Source organism: Panthera tigris, chromosome A2, assembly GCF_018350195.1.
Source record: "Panthera tigris isolate Pti1 chromosome A2, P.tigris_Pti1_mat1.1, whole genome shotgun sequence".
Taxonomy (NCBI): Eukaryota; Metazoa; Chordata; class Mammalia; order Carnivora; family Felidae; genus Panthera; species Panthera tigris.
The window spans coordinates 17,653,127-17,681,080 of record NC_056661.1 but is presented as its reverse complement, the minus strand read 5'-3'; the positions used below and the strand labels follow the sequence as shown (position 1 = coordinate 17,681,080).

The 27,954-nt window shown below is 59.9% G+C and overlaps 1 protein-coding gene across 3 annotated transcripts; it reads left to right on the top strand.

Moving 5' to 3' along the window:
* Positions 1-7: 7 nt before the first annotated feature.
* Positions 8-25,442, top strand: PLXNB1 (plexin B1). Of its 3 annotated transcripts, XM_042978843.1 has the most exons (38): positions 8-20; positions 4,198-4,250; positions 4,921-6,033; positions 6,828-7,010; positions 7,332-7,460; positions 7,565-7,665; positions 7,956-8,088; positions 8,370-8,526; positions 8,772-8,880; positions 8,957-9,065; positions 9,477-10,157; positions 10,338-10,460; positions 10,652-10,774; positions 11,077-11,170; positions 11,267-11,439; positions 11,601-11,752; positions 13,232-13,337; positions 13,481-13,617; positions 13,908-14,084; positions 14,277-14,448; positions 14,634-14,876; positions 15,580-15,756; positions 15,834-15,982; positions 16,493-16,593; positions 16,698-16,915; positions 17,056-17,234; positions 17,388-17,454; positions 17,688-17,834; positions 18,782-18,950; positions 19,215-19,318; positions 19,393-19,477; positions 19,713-19,885; positions 20,094-20,254; positions 20,364-20,511; positions 22,322-22,386; positions 22,522-22,597; positions 23,505-23,579; positions 24,654-25,442. In XM_042978843.1, exons 3-38 carry the CDS (start codon positions 4,927-4,929, stop codon positions 24,756-24,758), a joined length of 6,408 nt encoding a protein of 2,135 aa, XP_042834777.1. In that variant the 5' UTR covers positions 8-20; positions 4,198-4,250; positions 4,921-4,926; the 3' UTR covers positions 24,759-25,442. The 3 variants fall into 3 exon arrangements, with proteins under 3 accessions (XP_042834777.1, XP_042834776.1, XP_042834775.1); XM_042978842.1 differs by lacking the exon at positions 8-20 and having other exon boundaries at positions 664-4,250; XM_042978841.1 differs by lacking the exon at positions 8-20 and having other exon boundaries at positions 664-6,033.
* Positions 25,443-27,954: the final 2,512 nt, after the last annotated feature.

Below are 27,954 nucleotides of genomic sequence, written 5' to 3'. Positions count from 1 at the left end.
GGTTCCTGCGCAGCGCGCAGGTATGGCCCGACAGGGGCGGGATGGGGTGGGGTCGGGCAGCCAGAGCTCTGGGCTCTGCTCCTCGCCCTCCGCTCGCCTGGCCGCGACCCGCGTTGCCGTGGCTACCGCCGCCCAGCAGCCAGCGCCCCCACAGGGAGGGGTCGAGTCCCCCGCCCTCGGCAAGTGCGGAGCCCGCAGGGCTGGAATGCGGGGTCCCGGGCGGCTCGGGGCCGCGCGCCCGGCTCTCCCGGCTGCTTCCGGCCTGGCCTGGGCGGCGGGCGGGGGGAGGGCGGCCCGGCGGGCGCGGGGGGAAGGAGCGAAGCCCGGCCCGGCCGACGCGGCTTTGTCTCCTTTGTTCCCGGCGGTGGCAGCGCCGCGGCGGGAGGGGCGGGCAGCGGGCGCGCTTTTCCGCCCCTCGGTCTCCGGGTAACAGCTGCGGCGCCGCCGGAGCCACCTCCGGGGGGCGGGGGGGCAGCGAGGCCGCCGCGCGCAGATCCCGAGCCCGCAGCGGCCGGCGCCCGCCTCGGCGCGCTCCTCCCGCGGGGCCCGGCCGGGTGGTGAGTCCGGGGCCCGGGGCGGGGGCCCGGGGGTGGCGGTGAGGCCCCGGGGGGGGGGGAGGGGCCCGGGGCCCGATGCCGCCAGGCAGGGGCAGCCCGGGTGAGTGGTGGGCAGCTTCGGTCCTGAGAGTTGGGACCACACTTCTCCGCACTGAGGAAAACTCTGGCGGCTCCGCCTGTAACGCGATTGGGAGACAGAGGAGGTGGAGCTGCTCCTCCGCGCCCCCTCCTCGCCGCCGCCGCTGCCACAGCCGGGACGGCCGGCCTCTTCCCCGCCCTCCCAGGACCACTGGTGGGGTCCTTGCCCCGCGGCCGAGGGAGGAGGGAGGAAGGTCGAAGAAGAGCCGATGGGGAGGTCTAGGCTTGCCCTCTGTAGTAACAGCCCTTCCAGGCTGCGCTCAGCGCAACTGACAAAGGCGGACTGTGAGCCTTGTGCCAGGCATCCCCAGAGGGAGACCCCCCACCTCCCTACACGACCCAGGCAGTGGGTGATTGATGAGCGCTCCTGAGTCCGCGCGGGTGTTGCATGGTGGGCCCCTCCACCCCACCTCGAAACACAGACAACAGGGCGAGCAATGTGCATTACAGTGCTGCCGGTGAATCTCTTCTCCCCCGGGGGACCCTGGGAGCTAAGCAGGAGAAGGGGAGGGAAAGTCCAGTTTCCCATTGATCCCCTTAAATGAGGGCTGGGGTACCACCCCTTCAGGTGTGGAGGGGCAGAGTTTGTTAGCCCCTTTGGTTGGTGAGGACAGCCCCAGGAGGGCCCCAGAGCTGCTTTCTCTTTGCAGATAGAAGTTAGGCAGCTGAGGGCTCTGCTGAAGAGGTCTAGAGAAAGATGAGCCCAGAAGAGACCTCAAGGCAGGCCTGGGACCTGGGTACAAGCAGAGTTAGGCTTTGCCTGTGAGTTCGAATGGGGCCTGAGATCTCGTGATCCTGTAAGTTGAGGACACGAGGCCTGGCTCCAAACCAGCCTTTTCAGTCTGCTCTGGCTTGGTTATTAATAAAGTGGGCCTGACACCTTGTCCTTTGAGAGGCCAAGTGGCTGGAACAGGGTGTGGGCCCCGTATCTCCCCTTCTGAGTGGATTTCCTTGGCTGTGAAATGGGGGTTCTTTCAACATGTGAGGAACACCTGCTTTGTGCTAATATCTGTCTTAGTTGCTGGGGCTCCTGCCTGCAAGGAGCTTTAAGTCTAGAGTTGGGAGAGTGGAACAGAGAGAAAAGTGTCTTTGGTTGGCGCCACTAATGCCAGGCACACACATTTCATGTTTAATGGTCAGAGCAGTCTTGCTTCCCATTCTGCAAATGGGAAATCTGAGGCTCAGCCCAAGCCAGAGCCGCAGTACACACTAGAGTGATAGCTGGAATATGCCCATTCCATCCTCCACACAGGGTAGACTCCTCAGGAGCCTGGGGGGACATGGAAGGCTCTCCTGGGAGATGGTTGGGAGTCAGAGTTAACTAGATAGAAAGGGAGTGGGCATTCCAAGCAGGGAGGAGTGTGAAACAGCCCACAGTTAGGCCAGCAGGAGCTAACAGCATGTGTGGGGGAGCCCTGGCATAGATTGGATGGAAGAGGGCGTGGACTGGAGGGGTTTGACCTTTATTCTTCAGGCCTTGGGCTGCCCCAAAGACAGGGGAGAGATGTGTTCTGATTCTGCTTGAAGATCCTGTGAGGTAGGAGGGGTGGCCTTTAGGGGCTGGGGGCTGCTCTGGCCAGTGGCAGGGGTTAGGTGAATTTGAGTGCCTCGAGATGTCACTACCCCTCTTTCCCTCCTCCCCCACCTGTGGTATGTGGGGAAGGGTGAGGGTCCTGCTTCAGTGATTGAAAGAGTCCATCACTTTTCCCAGAGTGGGTCAGCCTTCAGCCTCCTATGTGGCCTGGCCAGGAGCTCTTCTGATCCTTCCCATCCTCCTGTGGGCCACTTGACCCAGTTGTGACTTTACATTTGGGGAGTGTCTTGGTTGCTGCCCCTTGAGGGTTGGAAAGCTTTGGCATGCAGTAGGCTCTGAGCAAATGTTTGTAAGCCAATGACAGAGTGACTCTTGGTCTAACTATGGACCCTTTGCCCCAGGCACATCCCTGGGCAGGAGGCTACTGGAGGGAGTGCAGGAGGTAGCCTCTGCCCATCCTCAGACAGACCCTGTCTTCCCAGAGGAAGAAACTTTCTTCCCCGACCCCTTGGAAACAAGGTGGGGGGCTCCTGGGAAGCCTGGCCTTGCCATAGTCCTGAGTTCACGACTCTCCCTGCTATCCCCTTTCCCCCACCCCCTCGGGTAGCAAACAGAGGCGGCCTTGTTCCTGCTCCCATAGAGCTGCCCTGTTCTCCTCACACTAAAAATGGAAACCCCCAAGCTATTTCGGGAGCAGTGCCCAGCTGGGCTGTGGCCATGGCTCCCCTGCTCCCACCAGGCGGCCGGACCCTCCTCTGAAACTTATGCCCAGTCAGCTCACTCTGGGACAGTCTCAGCAGCACCTTGGTGGGGCCTTGGCGGGGAGGAGCCGACCCTAGCTGAGGGAAGCTCTCCCTCAGGCAGACTGGCCTCTGGGTGGTGGGAGGGGCTGGGCTATGTGGCCTGGGCAGAGGCGAACAGGGGAAATATCTCCCGGCCTGGCCTGGGAGCAGCACTTCCCCAACCTGGTGCTCCTGGCTGGGGACCACCCGGGGCTGGGGAAGATGGTGTTACCATGGTTTTCTGCTTCAGCAGGCCTTAGCTGGGGCCCACAAGGAGGGATCTGTGAGGAGAACAGGCACCCAGGGTCTGAGGAGGTCCTGGGGATAGACATGGTGACTTCCTCTGGGACAACCCTCCTCCAACCCTGGGCCCTGGCTCTGCTCTGACCCGCAGGAGGAAAAATAATAGCAAGAGATGCCTGGCTTCCACAGCCCTGTAGGACTTAGGGCTCAAGCAGGGAAGTGTGCACGAGTCTGTATGCGTGGGTATCTGAATGTGGGTGGTGGTGTATATGTCTTTGCTGGGGGGTGTGACATGCCCTTGTGCGGAATGCCCATTTGTACGTGTGTGTTCCTGCGTGTAAGGAGGCTGTGTCTTTGTGCGAGTGTTTAAGTGTGTGGTACGTGGGTTGTGTTCCTATGTGTGTCTGTGCGACGTGGACACGCCATATCTGCATGTATCTGCACGTGTGCAAGTGCCCGTGTGCTTGTGTATGGGTGTGCACCTGCAGGGCGGGCGGCATGTCTGCTTCTTGGTGTGTGCAAGCCTGTGTCCGTGTCTGTGCCAGTGGCAGTTTGGGCTAGACAGCTCCTGGCCTGTGTGGAGGGTGTATAGCGGGGTGCCCTAAGAGGACAGAGTTTGGGCAGAGGGTGAGAAAGAGACAGTAGCTACGAAGGGAGAAGGGGCTGCAGAGGACAGGGCCGTGCTGGGGGCCTGGCTGGGCCCCGCCTGCCATGGGGCTCCTTCCTAGTTGCCCTTTCCCAGGCCCTGAGGGTGCCTGGTTCCTCTGCCCTCCCCCTCCCTGTGTGGGCTCTGAGGAGGCGTCCCCTGTGGAATGTGTTTGGTGGCCGAAGGCCAGGCTGGGCCCAGTTCCATTGGCAGGCTGGGCAGCGGGAAGGGGAGCCCGGGCTCCCACATGCCTGCAGCCCAGCCCCCAGCTTCATGCTCTGCTATCTCCCTGGCTAGGTGACTCCCACACAGGTCATGCTGTTGTCTCCTGATCCAGCCGGCCCTGCCAGGTGAGCCTGACCTCACACCTAGGCACCTGGGAGAAGTGTGACTCCTGCTTCTTAGGGCTCTCCAAGGTGGCATCCAGTCATTTAGGTCCCAGTCCTGGCAGCCTCAGTCTCCCTCATCTCTTCATTGGTTCTGTGGATTCCTTCTGGATTCCTGGCCTGAAAAGCCCTTCATCCAATTCTTGCTCTGCTCTAATGTGCAGATGGCCCATGGGACCTTGCCCTCCCTCTTTCCCCCCTGCAGGCAGCTGACATCTGTGCAGAGGGGTCCTCTGCCTCCTCGGGGTTCTGGGCCCCTCCTTCCCATCACCTGCTCTCCTGCCTCTCCAGGCCCTGGTCCCTGGGGATGGGATGTTTCTCACATCTCTACCCCTCTAGCCCCTTACCCTCGGACCCTGTGGTGACACAGGGCAGTGCAGGGAGAAGCGGGGGTGGGGTAGGATGGAGGTCTCCTGAGAGAATAGTGCTTGCAGGAAATGGACAGTGTTGAAGTTTCCAGGAAAGATCTCCTGACCCCTTGCTAGTGTGCAATCCTGGGGTCATCCTGGACCACAGTGCTGTCTAAGCCTAGGCCTCCTCTGGTCACTCCCCCGGTTAGGAGGGGCATCTTGGCAATGTCACGGGCTTACCTCCCACAGTAGCCCCTCAGCACTCCCATCTCTCTCCTTGCCAGGTGACCATGCCTGCCCTCGGCCCAGCTCTTCTCCAGGCGCTCTGGGCTGGGTGGGTCCTCACGCTCCAGCCCCCTCCACCAGCTGCTTTCACTCCCAATGGCACGCATCTGCAGCATCTGGCACGGGATCCCACCTCAGGTACCCTCTACCTGGGGGCCACCAACTTCCTGTTCCAGCTGAGCCCTGAGCTGCAGCTGGAGGCTACGGTGCCCACTGGCCCCGTGCTAGATAGCAGGGACTGCCTGCCACCTGTGATGCCTGATGAGTGCCCTCAGGCCCAGCCTACCAACAACCTGAACCAGCTGCTCCTGGTGAGCCCAGGGGCCCTAGTGGTGTGCGGGAGTGTGCACCAGGGGGTCTGTGAGCTGCGGCACCTGGGCCAACTTGAACGACTACTGCTGCGGCCTGAGCGGCCTGGGGACACCCAGTACGTGGCCGCTAATGACCCTGCAGTCAGCACGGTGGGACTGGTGGCCCAGGGCTTGACTGGGGAGCCTCTCCTATTTGTGGGGCGGGGATACACCAGCAGGGGCGTGGGGGGTGGCATCCCTCCCATCACAACCCGGACCTTGTGGCCACTGGACCCTCAAACTGCCTTCTCCTATGAGGAGACGGCCAAGTTGGCCGTGGGCCGCCTCTCCGAGTATAGCCACCACTTTGTGAGCGCCTTTGCACGTGGGGCCAGTGCCTACTTCCTGTTCCTGCGGCGGGACCTGCAGGCTCAGTCTAGAGCCTTTCGTGCCTATGTGTCCCGAGTGTGCCTCCGGGACCAGCACTACTATTCCTATGTGGAGCTGCCTCTGGCCTGCCAGGGTAGCCGCTATGGGCTGATCCAGGCTGCAGCTGTGGCCACATCCCTGGAGGTGACCCAGGGGGAGGTACTCTTTGCTGCCTTCTCCTCGGCCGCTCCCCCCACTGTGGGCCGGCCTCCGTCAGCAGCCGCTGGAGCATCTGGAGCCTCTGCCCTCTGCGCCTTCCCCCTGGACGAGGTGGACCGCCTTGCTAACCGCACGCGAGATGCCTGCTACACTAGGGAGGGCCGCGCCACGGATGGGGTGGAGGTGGCCTACATCGAGTATGACGTCAATTCTGACTGTGCACAGTTGCCTGTGGTGAGTCCCAGCTCGTCCCTGTCTGGCATTCACGGCCAGGCAGCTGCCCGAGGAGTCCAAAGGGAAGCTGGTGGTGTGGGGGCTGATCAGGTCAATGGATGTTATGTGCTTCCTTTGTGTCTGGGTGATGGAGATGCCTTACGAAAATTGTGGCACTCAGGGGGCGGAGGGCCATTCAGAGTGGGGCTTGGACTGCTTGCTGCAGAGGTGGTATTCGTGTAGGTGGACTGAAGGTGTTTGGGGTCCTAGGGTATGGGGCAGGGACCTAGAATGTGAGAAGATGGGCCCTGTTGTTTTACGTTATTGAGCAAGAGAGGCAGGTGAGGTTGAGGCTTGTTTGGCTCTAGTCTCTGGATAGATAACACAGGGGAGAAACCACAGCTAGGGGGACCGAGTGAGGGAGAGGTGGCAGGGACCCAGGGGAGTGGACCTGGACATGAAGACGCAAGCTTTGAGAGGCCTTGGGCAAGTGGTCCAGGGGAAGGCTGAGTGCGTACCCTGGGGGAAGGCCAAGGGTGTGGGAAGGTGGAGCCCCAGATAGGTGGGGATCAAGAGCGGGGTAAGGGGCTGCTGGAGATAAGCAGCTGAGGCCCCACTAAGGATGCAGCTGTGGGCAACATCAGGGAGGGCTGGCAGAGACACTAGGGGTGGGGATGAGGCTGTCCATGGGCTCCTTAAGGGAGGGGTGACGGAATAAGGCCGTCCAGAGAAGAGAGTCATTCAGCAAAAGCTGGCTGGGCCAGGGGATGGGGATGTCCAGGGAGGGCCTTACTGGTGCTTCTTGCTGCCTATAGGATACCTTGGATGCTTATCCCTGTGGCTCAGACCACACGCCCAGCCCCATGGCCAGCCGTGTCCCCCTGGAAGCCACGCCCGTTCTGGAGTGGCCAGGGATTCAGCTAACAGCTGTGGCAGTCACCATGGAGGATGGACACACCATTGCTTTCCTGGGTGACAGTCAAGGGCACCTACACAGGGTGGGTCCACAGGAAGTACCGGGCCCTGCCCCAGGGTCTAGAGGGAATAGGTTGCTGGTGACCCAGCCTGGGAGGAGCTATGCCTGTGACCCCTGGGACACACCCCTGGCCCTAAGGCTGGGAGAGATGACTTAAGCTTCTCTTCCCAGGGCTGGATGGTATTTACCTGTGATCTCCCCCACCCCCTGCCCAAGGGCTGGGTGGGATGACTTGTACTAGCAGAAAATTCTGCTTGTAGATTGCTTCATTGTGGGAAGAAGAGAGGGCCTCGGGCCTATGGCCATGGACTTGGGTCCCAGAACTTATGGTCTCTGATCTCAGGTCTACTTGGGCCCAGGGAGTGATGGCCACCCATACTCCACACAGAACATCCAGCAGGGGTCTGCGGTGAGCAGAGACCTCACCTTTGATGGGGCCTTCGAGCACCTGTATGTCATGACCCAGAGCACAGTGAGTGCCAGGCGAGAGCTGGGATCTGGCTGCTGGGAGGGGCCTTGGGCAGGGCCAGGCACCCATATGTGGAGGAGTCACTGGTGTTTGGATTGCTGTCACAGCTTCTCAAGGTTCCTGTGGCTTCTTGTGCTCAGCACCTGGACTGTGCCTCTTGTCTCGCTCACAAGGACCCATACTGTGGGTGGTGTGTGCTCCTTGGCAGGTCAGTGCTCCACCGACTCCTGACCCATTCCCCAACCCCAACCCCCACCTCCTGCCCTCCCTGGTCCTGCATAATGGCCCTGTCCAGTATTCCTGGTCCTCGGCCCTTGACTTGCAGCCCACGACCCCTGGATGCCCCAATCCCCTACCTCCATTCTCCATCCTGGGCATCAGTGCCTTGCCAGGGCAGACGTAGCCTAGTGTCATGGCCCACCTGAGGATCCCGCCCAGGTCCCCAGTATTGGAGGTGTCCCTGCCCCGTGAAGGTACATCCTGGTCATTCTCCTGCAGGTGCAATCGCCATTCCGAGTGCTCACGGGGACAGGGCCCAGAGCGGTGGCTGTGGAGCTTCCAACCTGAGCTGGGCTGTCTGCAAGTGGCAGCTATGAGTCCTGCCAACATCAGCCGAGAGGAGCGGAGGGAGGTGAATGAGCGGGGCAGGCACATCCCTCGTGGGGAGGACTCTGGTGATGGGTCAGGACCTCGCATTTTAATGTCAGATGCTCTAAATACCACGTGGCCCTATACAAGTTGCTTGTCTTGGGGCCTTGCTTTCTCTGTCTGCTTCTAATCCAGGCTAGAGGGCATTTGTGAAGGCTTGAGGGCTGGTGGCCACTGTGCCCACTCACAGTGGGTGCTCTGGAAACACAAGCCCTGGTCTGCTGCCCGGTGGCTCCAGCAGCATGTCCTGGCCTCTCTGTCCAGGTTTTCCTGTCAGTGCCTGACCTGCCACCCCTGTGGCCAGGGGAGACGTATTCCTGCCAGTTTGGGGATCACCAGACTCCTGCCCTGCTGACCAGTTCTGGTGTGATGTGCCCTTCTCCGGACCCTAGCGAGGCCCCAGCACTGCCAAGAGGAGCTGGTGGGTGAGAGAAGGGGCCAGCCCTGGGGCCTGGGAGCCCCACCCTCCTCCCATCTTGCTCCAGGGGGTGTGGTTGGGGTGAAGTGTGAATCCGAGTGGGGATCCCTGAAATAGCACTTTTCTCTGGGCCCCCTGGCTAGTCCTCAGTCCCCTAAAGTGCCCATTTTGTGTCCTATGGGCTGTGTTCCCCAGATCCCGGGTGCTAACCCCACTCCTCAGCCTGGGCCCTCTCTCCCACCCTGCAGACCACGTGTCAGTGAGCGTGGAGCTCAGGTTTGGCGCTGTGGTGATTGCCAAAGCTTCACTCTCCATCTACGACTGTGCAGCAGTCTCTGAGCTCCGCCCGTCTGCACAGTGAGTTCCTCCCCGACACCCCTAGCGCCCGGGCTGCCCCGTGGCGACCTCTGCCCCATGGCTGTGCTCTGTGCAGGTGCCAGGCCTGCGTGAGCAGCCGCTGGGGGTGTAACTGGTGTGTCTGGCAGCAGCTGTGCACGCACAAGGCCTCATGTGACGCTGGGCCCATGGTGGTTAGTCAGCAGGTGAGCGGGACCCCCAGCTGGGCCCCACAGGGGTTTGGGGTTCCCTTTGTGAGGGTTTCTCTGATGGCCCGGGGTCTGTGTGCCTGCCTGCCCATGTGAGGCTCTGTTGTGAGCACCCGAGCTGCTGTGTGTGACGGACTCACTGGAGAACAGCTGCTGGTGTCCCGCCTGTTTCGGGGAGAGGACCTTTGTAGCTGAGCGGCAGGGGAGGTCTGGGCCTCAGGTCCCGCCTCAACACAGATGCCCCTGGAGCCTGCCCTCCCCTCCCTCCTTTGGAGAATTAACGGGCTGTTTTTGTTTCTCTTTTCCTTGGTCTCCTTTCCTCTTAACACACCCTTTGCCTGCCTGCCACCTGCTCCCGCGCCTGCCTGCTGAGTGGCCCCTCCTGTCTTTCTCTGCTTCCCCCTTCAGAGCCCGCTTCTCTCCCCAGCCCCTCCCGCAAGAGATGTACCCACCCCCTTCCCACCTGAAGCCCCCCAGACCCCAGTCACCCCTGCTCCTGACACCCTTCCCGTGGAGCCTGGTGCCCCCTCCACAGCCTCGGATGTCCCACCTGGGGATCGCCCTTCCCTGCTCAGCCCCTGGGGGCCGGGGGCGGGTCCTGGCCCCATACCTGCCTCAGCCTCCACAGAGTCACCTCTCCATGAGGAACCTCCCCCTCCCGACCCCCCCAACAGACGTGGAACCGCTGTCCCCGCCCCCACTGACTTCGGACCCACGGCCACACCCGAGGACCTCTTGGCCTCCCACCCATCGCCCTCAGATGCAGCGGCACTGCCCCCTGCCCCTGCAGACCCCGGCCCCGAGGCCGACCCCTCCGTGGCACTCTTGGACCAGCCCCCTGGCACTGCTCCCGCCACCACTTTCCCAGGGGCCGCTGGCTCCACGAAGCCCGCTCTGGACTGGCTCATGAGAGAAGGCGGAGAGCTGCCTGAGGCGGACGAGTGGACGGGGGGTGACACACCCGCCTTCTCCACTTCCACCCTCCTCTCAGGTGATGGAGACTCGGCCGAGCACGAGGGCCCTCCCGCCCCCCTCATCCTCCTGTCCAGCCTGGACTACCAATACGACACCCCCGGGCTCTGGGAGCTGGTGAGGCCCAGCCCAGGAAGGAGGCCTCCAGGGGAGGGGATGCGGGGCAGACTCAGGAGGGGTCGAGGGGCAGGGTGGGGTCTGCAGCTCCACGCCGGCCTGGGCCCTGAGTTGTGCGCAGGGAAACAACCGAGGTGATGGGGTGGGCTCCATAGACTGCCTTGCTCTTGGTGTCTCCAGGAGGAGGTGAACTGGGGGGCAAGCTCCTGCCCTTGTGTCGAGAGTGTTCAGGGCTCCACGCTGATGCCAGTCCACGTGGAGCGAGAAGTCCGGCTGCTGGGCAGGAACCTGCGCCTCTTCCAGGTGAGCGTGTCCGGTTGCAGGCACGTTGGCGGCCTCCTTGGCTGTTGACAACTATGCCTGAGCCCTGGAGAGCAGGAAGAGCGCCTGGCCCCACGTCTCGGCCCTGACCCTGGGGCTCTGTTAGCGGCCCTGCGGGACTCACTGGGGCCAGCTCCTGAAGCTGCCTCAGCAGCTGTGTCCTCTGCCCCCAGGACAGCCCAGGAGACCATGAGTGTGTGATGGAGCTGGAGGGCCGTGAAGTGGTAGTTGAGGCCCGGGTCGAGTGCGAGCCACCTCCAGAGACTCAATGCCACGTTACGTGCCGGCAGAACCAGGTGTGGGTCACGAGTGCCTGGGTGGGCAAGGGTGTGCCGGCCACGGGCTGGCTACCCACCTCAGCTGGCCACACCACATTCATCGTCCCAGCCCCACACATAACCCTGTGACCTCGAGGGAGTCTGAGTACCCCGGCTCTGACCTCTGACCCTGTGGCCTCATGGGGTCCCTGTCCCCCAGTTCTGACCTCTGACCTCATGCTCCCACAACTAGTCATTTGGTCCTTTCTCTGACCACCACCGCCCCCCAGGCCTGATGCCACCCCCAGGCCCAGACTCTGACCCCGCTCCCATTTCTCCAGCTCAGCTATGAGGCTCTGCAGCCAGAGCTCCGTGTGGGGCTGTTTCTGCGTCGGGCTGGCCGTCTGCGTGTGGACAGTGCTGATGGGTTGCATGGTGAGCTAGCTGGGGCCTCTGGGGCCACGGGGCTCCTCCAGGCCTGCCTCTCACATTTGTCTCTGCCCCCCTCCCGCCCCCCCCCCCCCCAACCAGTGGTGCTGTATGACTGCTCCGTGGGACACGGGGACTGTAGCCGCTGCCAAACTGCCATGCCCCAATATGGCTGTGTGTGGTGCAAGGGAGAGCATCCACGTTGTGTGGCCCAGGAGGCTTGTGGCGAGACTGAAGCTGTGGCCACGCAGTGCCCCGCGCCCCTCATCTACTCGGTGTGTTGAAATGCTGGCATGTCCCTTCTTCACCGCTGCCTTTAGAGGGAGAGTAGGGTGCTGTGGGTCCAGGGGTCCCGAAGGTGGGAGTCTGGGACTGCCTTTCCAGGCTGCCGAGGGTTGACTGGTGGTGGAGGTGAGCAGTCCGTGTCTTGGAACAGGTGGAGCCGCTGACCGGGCCTGTAGACGGAGGCACTCGTGTTACCATCAGGGGCTCCAACCTGGGCCAACATGTGCAGGACGTACAGGACACAGTCAGGGTGGCTGGAGTACCCTGTGCTGTGGATGCTCAGGTGTACGAGGTCTCCAGTAGGTGAGTTGGCTGGACTGACAGGAGTTCGGCACCCTTCATGGGCTCCCCGGTTGGCTTTCCTGCTCATGGCTGCCCATCTACTACTCCTCTGCCTTTTCCTCTCCCCCTTCGCTTGTTTCTGGTCACAATGTCTCAGAGCTAAGGTTGCCATTTGAGGCCCTGGAGCACCCACCTCGGCTTTGTGCACGGACTTGCATGTTCCTGGCCAGGACTGCTGGGGATCATTGCTGGGCCTGGGCCCAATCATTGCCTAGAACCAACAGGTGGCCCCATCTACATGTTCTCACTTGGTGTTCTGAGTGAGCATGGCTGTAGTTGTGGCAGCAAGGTTCTCAGATCCCAGATGGTTGTGCTCAGGGGCTGGGTTTCCACGAGCTGTCCTTTCTTCCCCAAGCACTGCCCCTGGAGGGCTTTTCCGGGCACAGACTTGTGGCCCGTCTGCTGAGTGCCAGACTCCTTGCCTAGTCCCTGGGACCCCCGTTGCCTTCCCAGGGACTGTAGCTGATAAAGGTTCTGGGTCATGGTAGCCTGGCTGGCAGTAGCAGGGTCCAACGGTGCCCACCCAGGACATTTCCCAGGAGATATCCACAATCAGCAAATCCCAGACCCGGCTGATATCAGGGTGACCTGGAGAGCCTGTCCAAAGCCACCGTAGAATGGGTCCTTCAAGCCTACCCTCAGAGATCTGGATTCTGTAGGCCTGTGCTGGGGCTCCGTGATCTGTATTTTAAACCAGACTTTGCTAGAGCGTGTGGTATTCCCCTGTGTGTTATGACCAAGAACTTGCAGTGACTGTCTGGACTGTTAATGATTCTAGAACCATGAGACTAGAGTAACTTATGAAGTGATTTATAAAGAGATTAAAATATTCTCTGGCCGAGGTCTCTCCTGGGTACTTCACATATCACTTGTTCTGTTTTCCAAAGTGTTGGTGGTGACTGTTACAATGTCACGGAGTCGAGCCACTGCCAGCTTCACCATGGGGACATTAATTTGTCCCAAGCTTCTCTGTTTTCTGGCTGAGAACCAACATTTTCTTAGATTGCTCACTTTCCCTTTCCATCTATCCCCAGACCTGATTAGAAGCTTCCAGGGACTTTTTTTTTTTCACGAGGAAATCAAGTTTCCACCACTTTGCAAGTGGTGTGGTGTGCGTGGTGATGGCAGCTAGTTAGGCCACTCATCAGTTTGGTGCTCGTCCCTATAGCCAGCCTCAGAGGGCTCCTTGTAAATTTGTGCCGCGCAGAGAGGTGAATTCCTCTCGGCAGGGGGCCCTAGGGTTGGACTTGAATGATTGAAACCATGCGTATTAACTCTCAGATGCCAAACCCCCTGGTGTGCCATAAGGAATTCCCCCCAAAGCAAGAGGATCTCTGTCAATCTTGGGAGCAGGGAGAACACCTCATTTAGTGGGGCAGCCAGCTCAGTTTGAGGGGCCCTCGGTGCGGCCCGGCACCCCAGCCTGCCTTGTGCCCACAGCTTCGTGTGTATCACTGAGGCCAGCGGGGAGGAGGTGGCTGGCGCTGTGACGGTGGAGGTGCCGGGAAGAGGACACGGTGTCTCAGAGCACGACTTTGTCTACCAGGTAAAGTGGCTCCCCCGCCGGCCCGTCTGGTTTCGCCTTCCTGGGGCTTCTCACCCGGGGCCTTCTTGTCTTCCTCAGGCTCCCCCTGCTTCTCTGTTTGTGGCCTCATGTCTGCCTATGTTTCCCTATCCCCCTTCCCACAGGACCCGAAGGTGCATTCGGTCTTCCCAACCCGAGGCCCCAGAGCGGGGGGTACCCGCCTTACCCTGCACGGCTCCAAGCTCCTGACTGGGCGGCTGGAGGACATCCGAGTAGTAGTTGGAGACCAGCCTTGCCACCTGTGAGGGCTGCTTCCTCATTCTGCAAAAAATCCGTGTGCTGTAGGGAGAAGACAGAGGGGTGGGATGCTGGGAGAGCAGAAAGGGGGAGAGGGCCAGGTCTGCTCCATCGGAAAGCGGCCAGACCCTCCCTCAGCTGGGGCTGTCGGGGGACTGTGGCCTCCAGGGTCACGTGTGGAGCTTGCAGTCAGCTCTGAAGGGAAGTGAGCTGGGGCCGGAGGGGGTCCCATGTCCTGGAAATCATCCCTGTCCCCTTCCTGGCCTGCCTTCCGCTCATCCCTCCCTTCCCCAGGCTGCTGGAGCAGCAGGCGGAGCAGCTGCAGTGTGAGACCAGCCCCCACCCCACGCCTGCCACGCTCCCTGTGGCTGTGTGGTTTGGGGCCGCTGAGCGGAGGCTTCAACACAGCCAGTTTGAGTACACGTCAGACCCCAACGTCACCTCTGCCAGCCCCACCAAGAGCTTCCTCAGGTGCTGGGCCAAGGGCATGGCCTCATGGCATGCGGCAGGGAGGTCTTTGCAGCTCTAGTATGTGGGGAGGTTGCGGGGCTTTCTGTGGAGGCCGTGACTCCCGTGCTGCTGCTGGGGAGAGGGCCGAGGGACTTTGGGCCGGGCTGGCCCCGGTTCTCATAAGCCATGGGTGGTTCACGGTCTGTGTTGCAGTGGAGGACGGAAGATATGGGTCCGTGGCCAGAATTTGGATGTGGTACAGACACCAAGAATCCGAGTGACTGTGGCCCCGAGAGCACCGCAGCCCGGCCAGGGGCTTGGGCGGAGACGCCGCGTGATCCCAGAAACAGCGTGCTCCCCTGGAGCTTCCTGTGGTGGCCATCATGTAGGACACCCATGGGCGTCCCCTGCTTGCACTAGAGTAGCCATCGCCCTCATCACTCCACACTCCACCCCGTGCACAGCCGTGGGTGGCGGATACCAAAGAGGCTATTGCCCTGTCTTTGCTGGGCCCCCTTCCTGAGGATGGCCCTCAACTCTCCTCCCCTGTCTTTCCTCTCTGTGGCCCAGTTTGAGGAGCCGTGCCACGTGAACTCCTCTCAGCTCATCACGTGCCACACGCCTGCCCTCCCAGGCCTGCCTGAGGACCCCTGGGTCCGGGTGGAATTCATCCTTGACAACCTGGTCTTTGACTTCGCGACACTGAACCCCACACCCTTCTCCTATGAGGCCGACCCCACTCTGCAGCCCCTCAACCCCGAGGACCCCACCGCACCATTCCGGCACAAGCCTGGGAGCGTGCTCTCTGTGGAGGTACTGTTCCCGCTCACACACAGGGGCGGGGGGCTCACGACCCTTCACTTTGCTGGTCATTGTGGCTGTGTGTGGCAGAGGGGGCATGAAGGCAGAGCAAGGGCCAGCGGACAGACCTGGCTCCTCACCCTTCACATGTGAGGGCTGAGGGGCTGGTGATGGGCTGCCTCGCCTGACGCATCTGGCTGGAGCCTGGGGCCCCACACACTCTACGGCAGGGGCCTGAATGACAATATGTAAATGGTTTGGCACACGCAGTAGCTGGGTGGCGTGGTACACAGTAGGCGCCTGGGCTGATGCCCATTTGGCAGCCTGACTCAACGTGAACAAACACTTGGCATGGGTTCTGACACGTGCGGTAGGTGGGCATTCTAAAAGGCCACAGGTAGACAAGCCGGCATCGTCCGCCTGGTGGGCCAGCAGACACAGTAGTGGCTCTGGTTTTGTTAGGTGACTGGGCAGGATTCGGGGGCAACTTTATATTGTCCAGATTTTGAGCTCTGGAAAAGTGAAGATGTGAGGAAGAAGGATGGGAAGGGTAGAGAAGGGTCGGGGGGCAGCTCAGAGGATAGCCATGGACTATCCCCTCCGATACAGGGGAAGAGGTGCTGACCCGGCATCAGCCCTGCTCCCGGGGGTGGGTGTCAGGACCATCCTTCCCACACTTGAGGGGATGGGATCTGAGTGACCCCTCGTGTTCCAGGGGGAGAATCTGGACCTTGCAATGTCCAAGGAGGAGGTGGTGGCCATGATAGGGGACGGCCCCTGCGTGGTGAAGACACTGACCCGTCACCACCTGTACTGCGAGCCCCCCCTGGAGCAGCCTCTGCCCCAGCACCACGCCCTCCGGGAGGCGCCCGATGCCTTGCCTGAGTTCACGGTCAGTGGGTGGGGACTGGGTTGGGCTGGGCATCAGGCCTGTGCTGAAACCTTGCTCACAGGTGGCTCCCCACATAGGTGCAGATGGGGAACCTGCGCTTCTCCCTGGGCCACGTGCAGTACGATGGCGAGAGCCCCGTGGCTTTTCCCATGGCAGCCCAGGTGGGCTTGGGGGTGGGCACCTCTCTTCTGGCTCTGGGCGTCATCATCATTGTCCTCATATACAGGTAGGTGCAGCCGGATGTGGCTGGGCTGGGGCAGGTAGGGGGGTGCGGCTGGATGGGAAGGGCAGACTAGGCCAGGGGTCAACAAAATTTTCCTGTAAAGGGCCAGAGTACCTATTTTAGGCTTTGTGGCCGGGTGGCCTCAGTTGCAGGGGCTCAACTCCACTGTTGCAGAGCAGAAGCTGCCATGGACCATATGCAAACACATGACTGTGGCCGTGTGCCAACAAATCTTTATTTACAGAAATAGGTCGTGGGCCAGATTTGGCCTGCTTGTAGTTTGTTGATCCTTGGGCTAAACTCCTGGGCTAGACTGGATATGGGGTGTGACTTGCCCAGGATGCGACAGGCTAAATTATTCTGGGCTAGGCCTTGGCTTGGCTGGGCATGGCTGGGTCAGACTGTGCCGGCCTAAGCCAGGGTGAGGCTGGGGTAGACAGGCCCGGGCCATAGGCACCAGCAAGGGCTCTGGCCTTGTCTGGCCTTCCCCTTCCTGACCTTGGTGCTGAGCAGGAGGAAGAGCAAGCAGGCCCTGAGGGACTATAAGAAGGTCCAGATCCAGCTGGAGAATCTGGAGAGCAGCGTGCGGGACCGCTGCAAGAAGGAGTTCACGGGTGAGGCTGCAGAGAGTAGGCCCGGAACATGTTTCAGGGCCCTGTGAAAGTCTGCTCCCGTCGGGTGGGATCCACGCCCAAACCTGGCCTCTTCTGCCCAACAGACCTCATGACTGAGATGACCGATCTCACCAGTGACCTTCTGGGCAGTGGCATCCCCTTCCTCGACTATAAGGTGTATGCTGAGAGGGTCTTCTTCCCTGGGCACCAGGAGTCGCCCTTGCACCGGGACCTGGGTGTACCGGAGAGCAGGCGACCCACCGTGGAACAAGGGCTGGGGCAGCTCTCCAACCTGCTCAACAGCAAGCTCTTCCTCACCAAGGTGCCACGCGCGGCCCCACCCCAGGCCTCCCCACATCTGTCCCCTCCTGGCCCCACCCCTCCTGCCCCAGCCCCGCCCCTTCTTTGTCCCTCCTTTTCTGAATGGGCCCCTTCCTCCTCATCCCGCCTCCCTGGCGCCAGTTCATCCACACCCTGGAGAGCCAGCGCACCTTCTCAGCTCGGGACCGCGCCTACGTGGCATCTCTGCTCACGGTGGCGCTGCACGGGAAGCTCGAGTACTTCACTGACATCCTCCGAACCCTGCTCAGTGACCTGGTGGCCCAGTACGTGGCCAAGAACCCCAAGCTGATGCTGCGCAGGTCTGTGTGGCTGTCAGAAGCCACGGGGGCCTTGTGGTTATGAGGGCTGGAGCCAAGGGCTGCGTCAGACCCTCTGGGGTTTAGGGGTTCACAGAACAGGGAGCCCAGAGGCCCTACCTCTGACCCTGCCCCTCTCCTTTCCTGTCATCCTAGGACAGAGACCGTGGTGGAGAAGTTGCTCACCAACTGGATGTCCATCTGCCTGTACACCTTCGTGAGGGTGAGAGAGGCAGACGTGGACAGGGCTTGGGCTCCCCTCCGGGGCGAGGCGGGACTCTAAACCACACAGCTCTAAACCAGCCCCGTTCAGTCCAGACACTCCTGCCCAGCATGTCTCATTCACCTCAGGCCCTCTGCAGTCTGTCCCCTCCCCCAGCATGGGCCATGTCCCATACAGCTCTGTTTCATGCCTGTCACCTGCCCTGAGGCCCTCACTGGCTGTCACTTCCCCAGGACTCAGTAGGGGAGCCGCTGTACATGCTCTTCCGTGGAATTAAACATCAAGTGGACAAGGGGCCAGTGGATAGCGTGACTGGCAAAGCCAAATACACCCTGAATGACAACCGCCTTCTCAGAGAGGACGTGGAGTACCGTCCCCTGGTGAGGGAGGGAGGAAGGGAGAGGGATAGGGAGACCGAGTCAGGGAGGGATAGGGGGAGGGAGGGAAAGAGAATGTGAACGTGCATACGCTCAGTGGTGTCTGTCCCTGGTGAGGATGAGGAGGGTGAGCATGTGTGATCATTGTGAATGGCTGGCTGCTGGAGAGAAGCCTTTAGATTAGCTTAGCAGCATAGAGGCTTGAGGGCTAGACCTCAAGGCAGAAGGCCTTGAGGATAGGACCTCAGGCTTGAGATGGGGTCAGAGTGAGACAGGGTCACAGCAAGGGTTTGGGGAGCAGTCCACAAGCCCTTGGACTGGGCCAGGGCCTGAGTGTTTGCAGGACCATCATCTCAGTGTCCTGCCAGTGATGTGATGTGCCCACCAAGCCAGGAGCCAGCTCTGTCAGTCTTGTCCATCTCTTCCTCTGGGTTGCTATCCCCTTAGTGGAGTGCCTTCTTCGGTGGCCCACGCAGGGCACCTTTCCTGGTGATCCACGCGGGATACCTTCCTTGGTGGCCCACGCGGGGTACCTTTCTTGGTGGCCCACACGGGGTACCTTTGGGAAAATCTCATTCAGGCTCCACCAAACCTGCCCCCTCTCAGGCCGGTAGGAATCCTTACTTCTTACGAAGCTTCTCTCAGGTGCCTCAGCCTGACCAGTTGAGCCAGGAACCTGGGGTCCTGAGTTCAGAGGGACTTGTGTTCACTTGTTTTTTTCTGCCATTCACCCTGTAGACATTTACTAGTGCACTGTGCTGGAGGTGGAGTCAGAGTGGAGGAAGCCACTGTCCCTAGTGGGGGTGGACGGCTAAAGAGATAAGAATTAGGGAGTTGTTGGTGCCGAGAGGTCAGAGCCAGTGGCTTCCTCATGGGTTGTCCTTGACCTTGTGTGTTGGTCATCCCATGTGTGGCATGAGCCCTGATTGCTCCCGCATATACCTCGGTAGACCTTGAATGCACTGTTGGCTGTGGGGCCCGGCGCAGGAGAGGCCCAGGGTGTGCCTGTGAAGGTCCTGGACTGCGATACCATCTCCCAGGCCAAAGAGAAGATGTTGGACCAGCTTTATAAAGGAGTACCTCTCGCCCAGCGGCCAGACCCCCGTACCCTGGATGTTGGTGAGGGTGGAGGGGAAGGGTAGCCTGGGGACCTGAGCCAGGGTGTGGGCTGGGCTGGCCCTGGACCATATCGCTCGGTGGGCACAGGGCAGAGGCTGGAACGACCTCTCACATGGTGAGGGGTCCCTGATCCTAGTGTTTGGAGGGGTTGGATAAGGCTGCCCCCTGACGGTGGGGCCTGTGTCCCTGTGGAGGAGGAGGTAGGCTCCACCGCAGAAAGGGTGTTCTGGAAGCCCTAGACCAAGTCCCAACTTGCTCTTGCAGAGTGGCGGTCTGGGGTGGCTGGGCATCTCATTCTTTCTGACGAGGACGTGACTTCTGAGGTCCAGGGCCTGTGGAGGCGCCTGAACACCCTGCAGCATTACAAGGTGGGAGGGGTAAGAGCGGGAGGCGGGGTAGGCGGGGTGGGGCTGGTGGAGGGGTCACCAGCTGTGATTAGCAGGTCCCAGATGGAGCAACTGTGGCCCTGGTCCCCTGCCTCACCAAGCACGTTCTCCGGGAAAACCAGGATTATGTCCCTGGAGAGAGTGAGTATGCCCCCCACTTCCAGCCCCTACCCAATCACTGTCCTCTGCCCCTGCTTTGCCCAGTCCCCAGTACTGGGGCAGATCTTCTGGACCTGAGGGTAGGCTTGTGTCTACCTCCCTTCCACTTAGAGAAGCCCTCAACCTGTGCTTCCACTCCTGGAAGTTGGCAGGACGCTGGGGTCCCAGGGGACGTGGTACCTGATGAGGGATGACGAGCTGTGGGGTCTTGGCACAGGGACCCCAATGCTGGAGGATGTGGACGAGGGGGGCATCCGGCCCTGGCACCTAGTGAAGCCAAGTGAGGAGCCGGAGCCTCCCAGGCCTCGGAGGGGCAGCCTTCGGGGCGGGGAGCGCGAGCGAGCCAAGGCCATCCCTGAGATCTACCTGACCCGCCTGTTGTCCATGAAGGTGGGGCAGGAGGGATTGGAGGCTGGGGTCAGGGATGGGACAGGCCGTAGGTCTGGGCTGTGGGGGAGGGGACGGCTACTTATGGGGTTTGGGTGTGGTGTGGGGCTCGCACGGGCATAGTGCCGTAAGGTGTCTGAGGCCGGGCTGGGGCCGAGGTCCCCTGTCCCCTTGCTGACCGTACGTCCTCTGTGCTTCCCCTCCCCAACAGGGCACACTGCAGAAGTTTGTGGACGACCTATTCCAGGTGATTCTCAGCACCAGCCGCCCCGTGCCGCTTGCTATCAAGTACTTCTTCGACCTGCTGGATGAGCAGGCCCAGCAGCACGGCATCTCCGACCAGGACACCGTCCATATCTGGAAGACCAACAGGTGGGGGTGGGGGTGGGGGTGGGGCTGGGGCAAGGCGGGCCAGGTGTGTGTGGGGTCTTCTCTCCCACCTCCCCAGCACACTCATTGGCCCTGCCTGCCCTACCCACAGCCTGCCGCTAAGGTTCTGGATCAACATAATAAAAAACCCGCAGTTTGTGTTCGACGTGCAGACATCTGATAACATGGATGCAGTGCTCTTGGTCATTGCTCAGACGTTCATGGATGCCTGCACCCTGGCCGACCACAAGCTGGGCCGGGTGAGTGGGTCAGGGTGGACACGGAGGGCACGAATGGGGCAGGGTAGTATGGGCCAGGTGTGGACAGTGTTGTGTGTGCGCCGATTCCAGGCTTGGCTGAGAATGCCGGGGAGGAGGGCTAGGGGAGGCCTCTGACTCCAGCCCCAGGCTGGGCTTTGTCCCTGAGCTCCCCGGGAGGTGGCAGTGATGACCCCTCAGGGACCAAATCCACCGGGCAGCCTGGAGCTGTCCTGTGATTGTAGGATCCACATGTCTACCTGGAAACCAACCTAGCGGCCCCACCATCCCTCGGGCTCACCTCCTCCAAGTCTGGGCTCACCATAGCCAGAGGCCCAGGGATCAGAAGTCACCCTGCCTTTTCCTCGTTCCCTACACGCAGGGGCAGAGGAGGTATCTGCCTGTCGGTGCAGTGTAGACGGGAGAGTCCAGGCAGTGAGCGCCAGGCATGGACGAGGTGCTGGCGAGGGGCGCTGGGAAGCAGAAAGGAGTGGCCAGGGCTGTGGTGGTGGCGGGGTGTTGTCACAGTAGTGAGAGCCAAGGGAGTCCCATGACAGATAAGGGGTCCCTGCTGCAGTGGCTCAGGCACCCAGCAGGCGGGGCCTGGGGCTCTGCAGGCCTGTGCAGGGAGCTGTTACCTCTTGAGGGATCGATCATTAGACTTCTGTCAAGAGACAGAATGCAAACTTCTACTCTGTAGTGCTGTCTTTTGAGAGCAGTTTCTATTCTGTGTGTTCTCGTCACTGTGCCTACAACGAACCCCGCCGCAAGGACCGGGGAGGGCTACCTCGGGTGGATGCTATGTGGTGGCTGGGGTTTTGCCCAACCTTCACCTTGCCTCCCCTTGCCAGCAAAACTGCAAATGCTTGCTGGGTAGCTCAGGAAGAGTCCAAACCAGGAATGCCTAGGGTCCCCCCCCACAGAGCGTTGGTGAGAAGGCATGCATGCTGACTCATGACTCAGGCCCAGGGATGCATCGCTGCCGCACAGGGGTGGCGCCATCTTACCTCACCCTCCCGGCAGCCGTAGGGTGAGGCAGCAGGTGCCGTCCAGAGCTCAGAGCTGGGATTGGAACCCACTGCAGTGGTGGAAGATGTGTCTGGGTGTGTTACAATGTGGGCTCTGACCTGAGAGACCTGCTTCAGGTGCCAGCTCGGCCACTCAGAGTGAGGTGGTGTGGGACAAGTTACTATATTTTCTGGGTCAGTTTCCTGATTTTTATATTTTATTTATTTGTTAAGTTTATTTCTTTGGAGAGAGAGAGAGAGAGTGCACGTGCAAGCAGGGGAGGGGCAGAGAGAGAGGGGAGAGAGAATCCCAAGCAGGCTCCACACTGTCAGCACAGAGCCCGATGTGGGGCTCGAATTCATGAGCCATGAGATCATGGCTGAGCCGAAGTCAGACACTTTACCGACTGAGCCCCCCAGGTGCCACAGTTTCCTGATTTTTGAAATGATTACGTGGGGAACGAGCAGCACGTGGAAAAGCGGCATTAGGGCTCCATATGGCGCGGTGCCCTCCCACCCTGCATGCCGGTTCCCTGCTGGATCCAGGTGGAGGCATGTGGAGCTGAGTAATGGCCTTGGAATAATTGGGGGAGAAGCTCGAGGTGACAGAGTGGAGATTGGGTATCTGTGGAGGGGAGTGGGCAGAGGAGGTCCTTGCAGAGGGAAATGGGCCAGGGGCACCAACCATCCCAGTTGCCTTGGACTGAGGGGTTCCTGGGATATTTAGAACGGAAACGGTGCTGGGAAAATTGGGACAGTTGGTCACTCTAAGGGGACTCTCCTCTTTCTCTCCTGCTGACGCCTAGGACTCCCCCATCAACAAACTTCTATATGCTCGAGATATTCCCCGTTACAAACGGATGGTGGAAAGGTATGAGGGCGAGGAAAGGGTCTGGAAGGGGGATGAGTGGACCGATTGATGGATGTTTATGGCTGCAGCCGTGGGATGGGCCTGTGGGGGGAAGAATGGTTTGTTTACCCAGCAGCTGGCCGTGGTCTCTGGCAGGTACTACGCAGACATCAGGCAGACCGTCCCCGCCAGTGACCAAGAGATGAACTCCATCCTGGCTGAGCTGTCTCGGGTATGGCCCTCCCTCTGCTTCTTGGGTTGGGCACAGGCCTCCTGCCATGAGGATCCTGCTGTTTTGCAAGGAAGCCCTTGGGACCTCAGCGATCCTGCGAGCTGGTTGGGGGCAGGACACATACCATCCCCATAAATGCAGAATGTTCCAATGGCCACTATGAAAGACCAGGGCTCCCAACATCTCACTGCAGAGCAGCAGGCGCTTGTCCCGGCAGCTGCCACCTGACCTGACTCGGCCAGCTGCTTGGGTGCCTGCAGCCCGTGTTTGGGTCTGGGGACGATGTATCCAGAGCAGTGAGGTGGCTGGGATTCAGCCCCAGGACAGCCCAGGTCAGTCTGCCCGTGTCTTCATACAGCATTGCTTCCATCGGTGTAGACGTGCCCCCACCTACTTTTAAAACAGTCTCCAAACATAGACTCCAGGGAACTTAGTGTTCCTGAACACTAAGCGATGGAGGACCACAAGGACACAGAACACGCAACAATAGCAGCTACGATTTGGTGGTGGTGCTTTGATTGTCCTCTCGCCTGACCCCCATAGGAGCTCCGCAGTTTGGGCACTATTAGCCCTGTTGTCCTGATGAGGAGGTGCGGGCTCAGAGATGGAGCCCCCATGGAGGGGCCCCGTGCAACCTCCCGGAAGATGTGATGGAGATCAGAGCAGACCTAGCTGGGTCACAGCCCCTAAGCGGCCGCTGTCCCACTGGGCTCTGCAACCATCTGGGGTCCCAGCTGCCGCCTTGAGGGGAGAGAAGTAGGGCCCTGCTCACACTGCAGACCTGGGATCCCTGGTCTGTAGGCAGGGCTTCCTGCTGCAGGGCCTGTCCTTTCTGCCACCTCCTCCCCATTTCCCAGGGGTCCTGTGGTTGGTGACAATACTCATCTCTCTTACCTCTTCTCCTTAGAACTACTCTGGGGACCTTGGGGCACGAGTGGCCCTGCATGAACTCTACAAGTATATCAACAAGTACTATGACCAGGTGGGCAGAACCCTGGGCCCTGATGGAGGGAGGGAAGGGCTGTGACTAGTGGTCTTCCCCAGGCACAGAGCAGGGTCAGGGCAGGGTCCTGGTATCTCCCCTGCTCTCCCCGTCCTTGCCCTCTCCTCTGGGGCTCCTCGGCAGCAGCTGGGATGCCGGGGGATCTGCCAGGGTCTGGAGATGGTGTGGGGGATGGTCTGGGAAGGACACAGCTGCTGCCTCTGCCCCCACCTTGTCCTGGTCCCCATCCCTACCCGAGTCCCCACAGTGGCAGCGTGCTGCGCACGGCCAGAGAAGAAGGTCCTGCCAGGAGTGGGTGAGGGGATGGCAGAGCCAGCAAGGGGGCCGTCTGGGGAACTTGGACTGGGCCCCAAGATCACAGCACCTACGAGTCAGCCTGCTAAGTGTCTGCCAGAATCATTCTCTCGGATGTTTGTGTGGCACCAACGATGTGGCTGTTGCTGTTCAGCGATGAGGAGCCTGCCTGGTGGCCGGCCTGGGGGATAGTCATTTAACGTGAATTCCAGGCACCCCAGGCTTGCTCAGGCAGTGTGAGCTCCTGCATGGGGGAGGCGGGGGTGTGTGGTACCTCATGTACCCTTGTATAAACGGCACAGGCCAGCCCCTCCTGGGCTCCACCGTTCCCCCTGTGGCAGCCCTCATTTGTGCTTATGTGGTTGTTGGTGTTGGGTCAGAATCTGTCTGTCCTGCCATCAGTGAGCCTTGTGAGGGCAGGATCACACGTGTCCCATCATTGTGGGGTCCCTGCTCCATGCCAGCACCTGGAATGGGAACACAGGAAATGCTTGCTGCCCGGTGGGGGCAGGGGGAGCCAGGGGACTGGAACAGGGCTTCTAGGGGTTTCGTGGGGGGAAAGGCTAGCATGGTGGGTGTGGCTGGGCTCCACTCAAAACGATTTTTACTGGTGGAGGTAAAACCCCAGCAAGGCCCCGAGGAAGTGAGACGGCTCGCTGAGGCCCCCAGTTGTGCCACAGTACCTGAGGAGGCCTGCTGGGGGCTGTGGGTGCATGCGGTGGCTGGTAGGCCCTGCTGACCGGCCGGTGTCTGTTGCAGATCATCACTGCCCTGGAGGAGGACGGCACGGCTCAGAAGATGCAGCTGGGCTACCGGCTCCAGCAGATCGCAGCCGCTGTGGAGAACAAGGTCACGGACCTGTAGGGAACTGGCCAGCCCTGGCCTGCCATTGCCTCAGCCCTGCCCGGGCAGCCCTGGAACCGTGAGGGAGAAGCTGCCTTCTTAGATGCCTGTAGTACCTGACGAGCAGAGTTAGTGGAAGGTGGCCCCCGGGCTCCTGGGGCCTCTGGCCTGGGCCCTGCTGGACCTACCTCGCAGGCCTGGGGCTGTGAGGCTGATGAGGTGGTGCCCAGCCTGCTCCCCGAGCCCAGTGACCCTGTGGGCTCTTTTCTGTGTGACGTCGGTCTGTGGGGAGTCAGGGACTCAGGGCTTCCAGAGAGTGGCTGGAAGGGCCTCCAGCCTCTGGAGAAACTGTACTGTTCCTGAACACTGGTCTTTGTCCCACCGGAATTCCGAGGGGAAGGAGGAGAGCCCCACTTCCTGTCCTTTCCTCCTCCATCATCCCTGACCTCAGTTTAGCTGCCTCCAGCCTTTTGCTGCTGCCACGTTCCTAGGTCCGAGAGATGAATGCCTTTCCTAGGCCACTACAAACTGACCCCTTGTCAGGACTGGCTGCCTCAGGGCCACCCTGCCTCAGAGGCAGCGAGTGGGGAGGGGCACTTGCTGCAGGGACCTGGGGGAGACCGGTGGCCCCACTGACCCAGCTCTTAATTAAAGGATAACACACTGCTTGGCGTCTGATGTGTGGGCTTGGCCCAGCCCCTCCCTTGGTAGGAGGTGCCTGATAGGCACGGGAGCGGGGGGGAGGGGGAAGGGGGGATCTGTACCCTGGATGGGGGGGTGGGGGGGGTCTCAGGACCCCCATGCAAGACTTCAGACTGTCAGGCTCGCCGGGCTCTTTTTGGCTCCTGGGCAGGCCTGCTGGGGTGAAAGCATCTGGGAGGGAAGTGAAAACCCCATTCAGTCTGGGCTGAGGAGCCTGCGACCCGAGGTGGAGGGGTCTGAGTCCCTTCAGGGGCTCTGTCTTGTCTGCAGCTCAAGTATTCTAATGCCACCATCCGGGTCTCGTTGTCTGGAAGGGCAGTGGGAAAGGAGGGCACCGGTGCAGGCAGCTTCAGGGAGAGTGGGTCTGGGGGCCCTTTTCCACAGTCCTGCTTCCAGGCTCTCCACACCCCTGTTGGCTGGGGCTGTTTGAAGGTTCTCCAGGATACTGAGTTGTCCCCTCACTCCAGGAGTCTGGGGTAGGGATCCCAGACCAACTGTCTGCCTGTGTAATGGCTGCCTTGGGTGGGGTTTCCTGATTTGTACCTGGAGGTGAGCTTCCAGACTGTCTCAGTTGGGTCTTGTGTTGCTGGGTCTGTGGGGCTGTGTGTTGATGCGCCTTTGACTGAGACCACCCTTGTCCTCCACCAGAGGCCAGCCTGACAAACAGAAATATTCTAGAATCTTGACATGGCTCTCCCCCTTGGCTCTCTGTTGACTCCCCAAGCCCATAGACCTCCCAGCCTCCCTTCCCCTCTGACTAGGGGCCCCACCCCCACTCGGGTCTTCACTGAGTTTGAAGAGACAGAGGCTGATAGGATTTTAGGAGTCCCTTCCCTCCCTCTCAATGGTCCTAGATAAAACCATCTCAGAGTCCTTGTCCCTATAACAGCAGGAACCACACTGGTCTGTCCATGCCCACTGTGGTCACAGCTGCTATTCTCTGTTCTGATGTCCCTCCCTCCCCATTTCTGCCCAGTGTCGAGACCACAGTCAGAGAGGTCAGCAGTCGGGCACCATCATTTGGAAGCATGGGTGCTTTAGTCCTTCAGATAGTGGCTCAGAATGGCTCAGACTCCCTCATGGTCTGTCAGGCCAAACGATGGGCTCTCAGGGAGCAGGCCCAATGAGTTCAGTCTGGGGTGGACTTGGTCACAACAGGCCCACACTTCTGTTCCAGGCTTAGGCCACTACAGGTTCCAGGACACCAGTAGGTGAGGGGAGGAAACCAGGCACCTACGTGTCTGGGGGTGCTGAATGTTGAATGTACTCTGAGTCGCTCACTTTCACGTCTCAGCCCTCACAGAACACTGTTCTAGAACAAGGTGGATAATGAAAATCTATCACGATAACGTAGGTATTTCTAAGTCCTCACTCAAATGCCATGGCTGAGAACAGAGATCCCATCTCTGATAGTTCTTTGTGATTGTTTGCTTGGGTCTGGGCCACAGTTTCAGTGTCAGACACTTGTCATCCGGTTTGACCAGTGTCTTCTGAATTTTTCTGATCAAGGTTGCAAAAGTGTGCCCTTGTGGCGGTATTTCCCACAAACATGTTAGCGTGCTAAGGACCCTGTTTCTCACCGGGGGTTCCTTTAGGGGTTCAGGAAGTGATTTGCTTGAGTAAAAGGACTTTCATTAATTTAAATATTGGAATAACTGTCCAGACAAGATCCAGGAGTTGTGTGTTTTTGTTAACTTTTTTAGTATTTAAATAACTGTGCTATTCGATATAATGGCTGAATTTATGCTGATAAATGTTGGTATCATTTTGGAAGCCACTTGAAACCTTGGGATTGGGCAGAAGGACTCCAGCCCCTTCTGGCCAGTGCTGATAGATGGCTCTCGGCTGTGCTGGGCGCCACAGGGTAGGCCTGGCTGTTCCAGGCTTCTCTGTTCAGTACCCAGCTCGTGTATCAGGTACTCTTCCACCCCCCAGGTCTTTATTAGGATAACACATTCCAGAACAAATTCAGACCCAAACTGTCTGGTTTAGCTGACTGGTGATGCTCCATGGATCTTCCTTTAAATGTTCTGTTATTTTTTAGAGAGCGCATGGGGGGGGGGGGGGGAGGAGCAGAGGGAGGGAGGGAGGGGGGAGAGAGAGAGAGAGAGAGAGAGAGAGAGAGAGAGAGAGAGAGAATATATGAATAAACAGGCTCCACACTCAGCATGTTCTGTTCTAATTAAGAATTATGGTTTATCCCATTCCAAATATGTACCAGAAATCTAAGGCAAAGATAACATTTTGGTGTTTGAAAGGAATTTATTCCATGATTGCAGTTTTGAGGTTTTATTTGTGTTTGTCTTACCTGGCTGATACATGCACTTGAAGCAGAATGGTCTTCGGGCTACCTGAGTGCCCACAGACCTAAGCTAGTGAGCAGCCCCTCTCCCCTCCTGTGTGGCTGGACCACTGGGGAGTTGGGGACTCGGGATGGTGGCGTACCGCCATCTTCTGGTCACGGTGTGGAATTTTATCAGAAGCTATTATGACATTTTCTGTGTCTGGAGCTCTA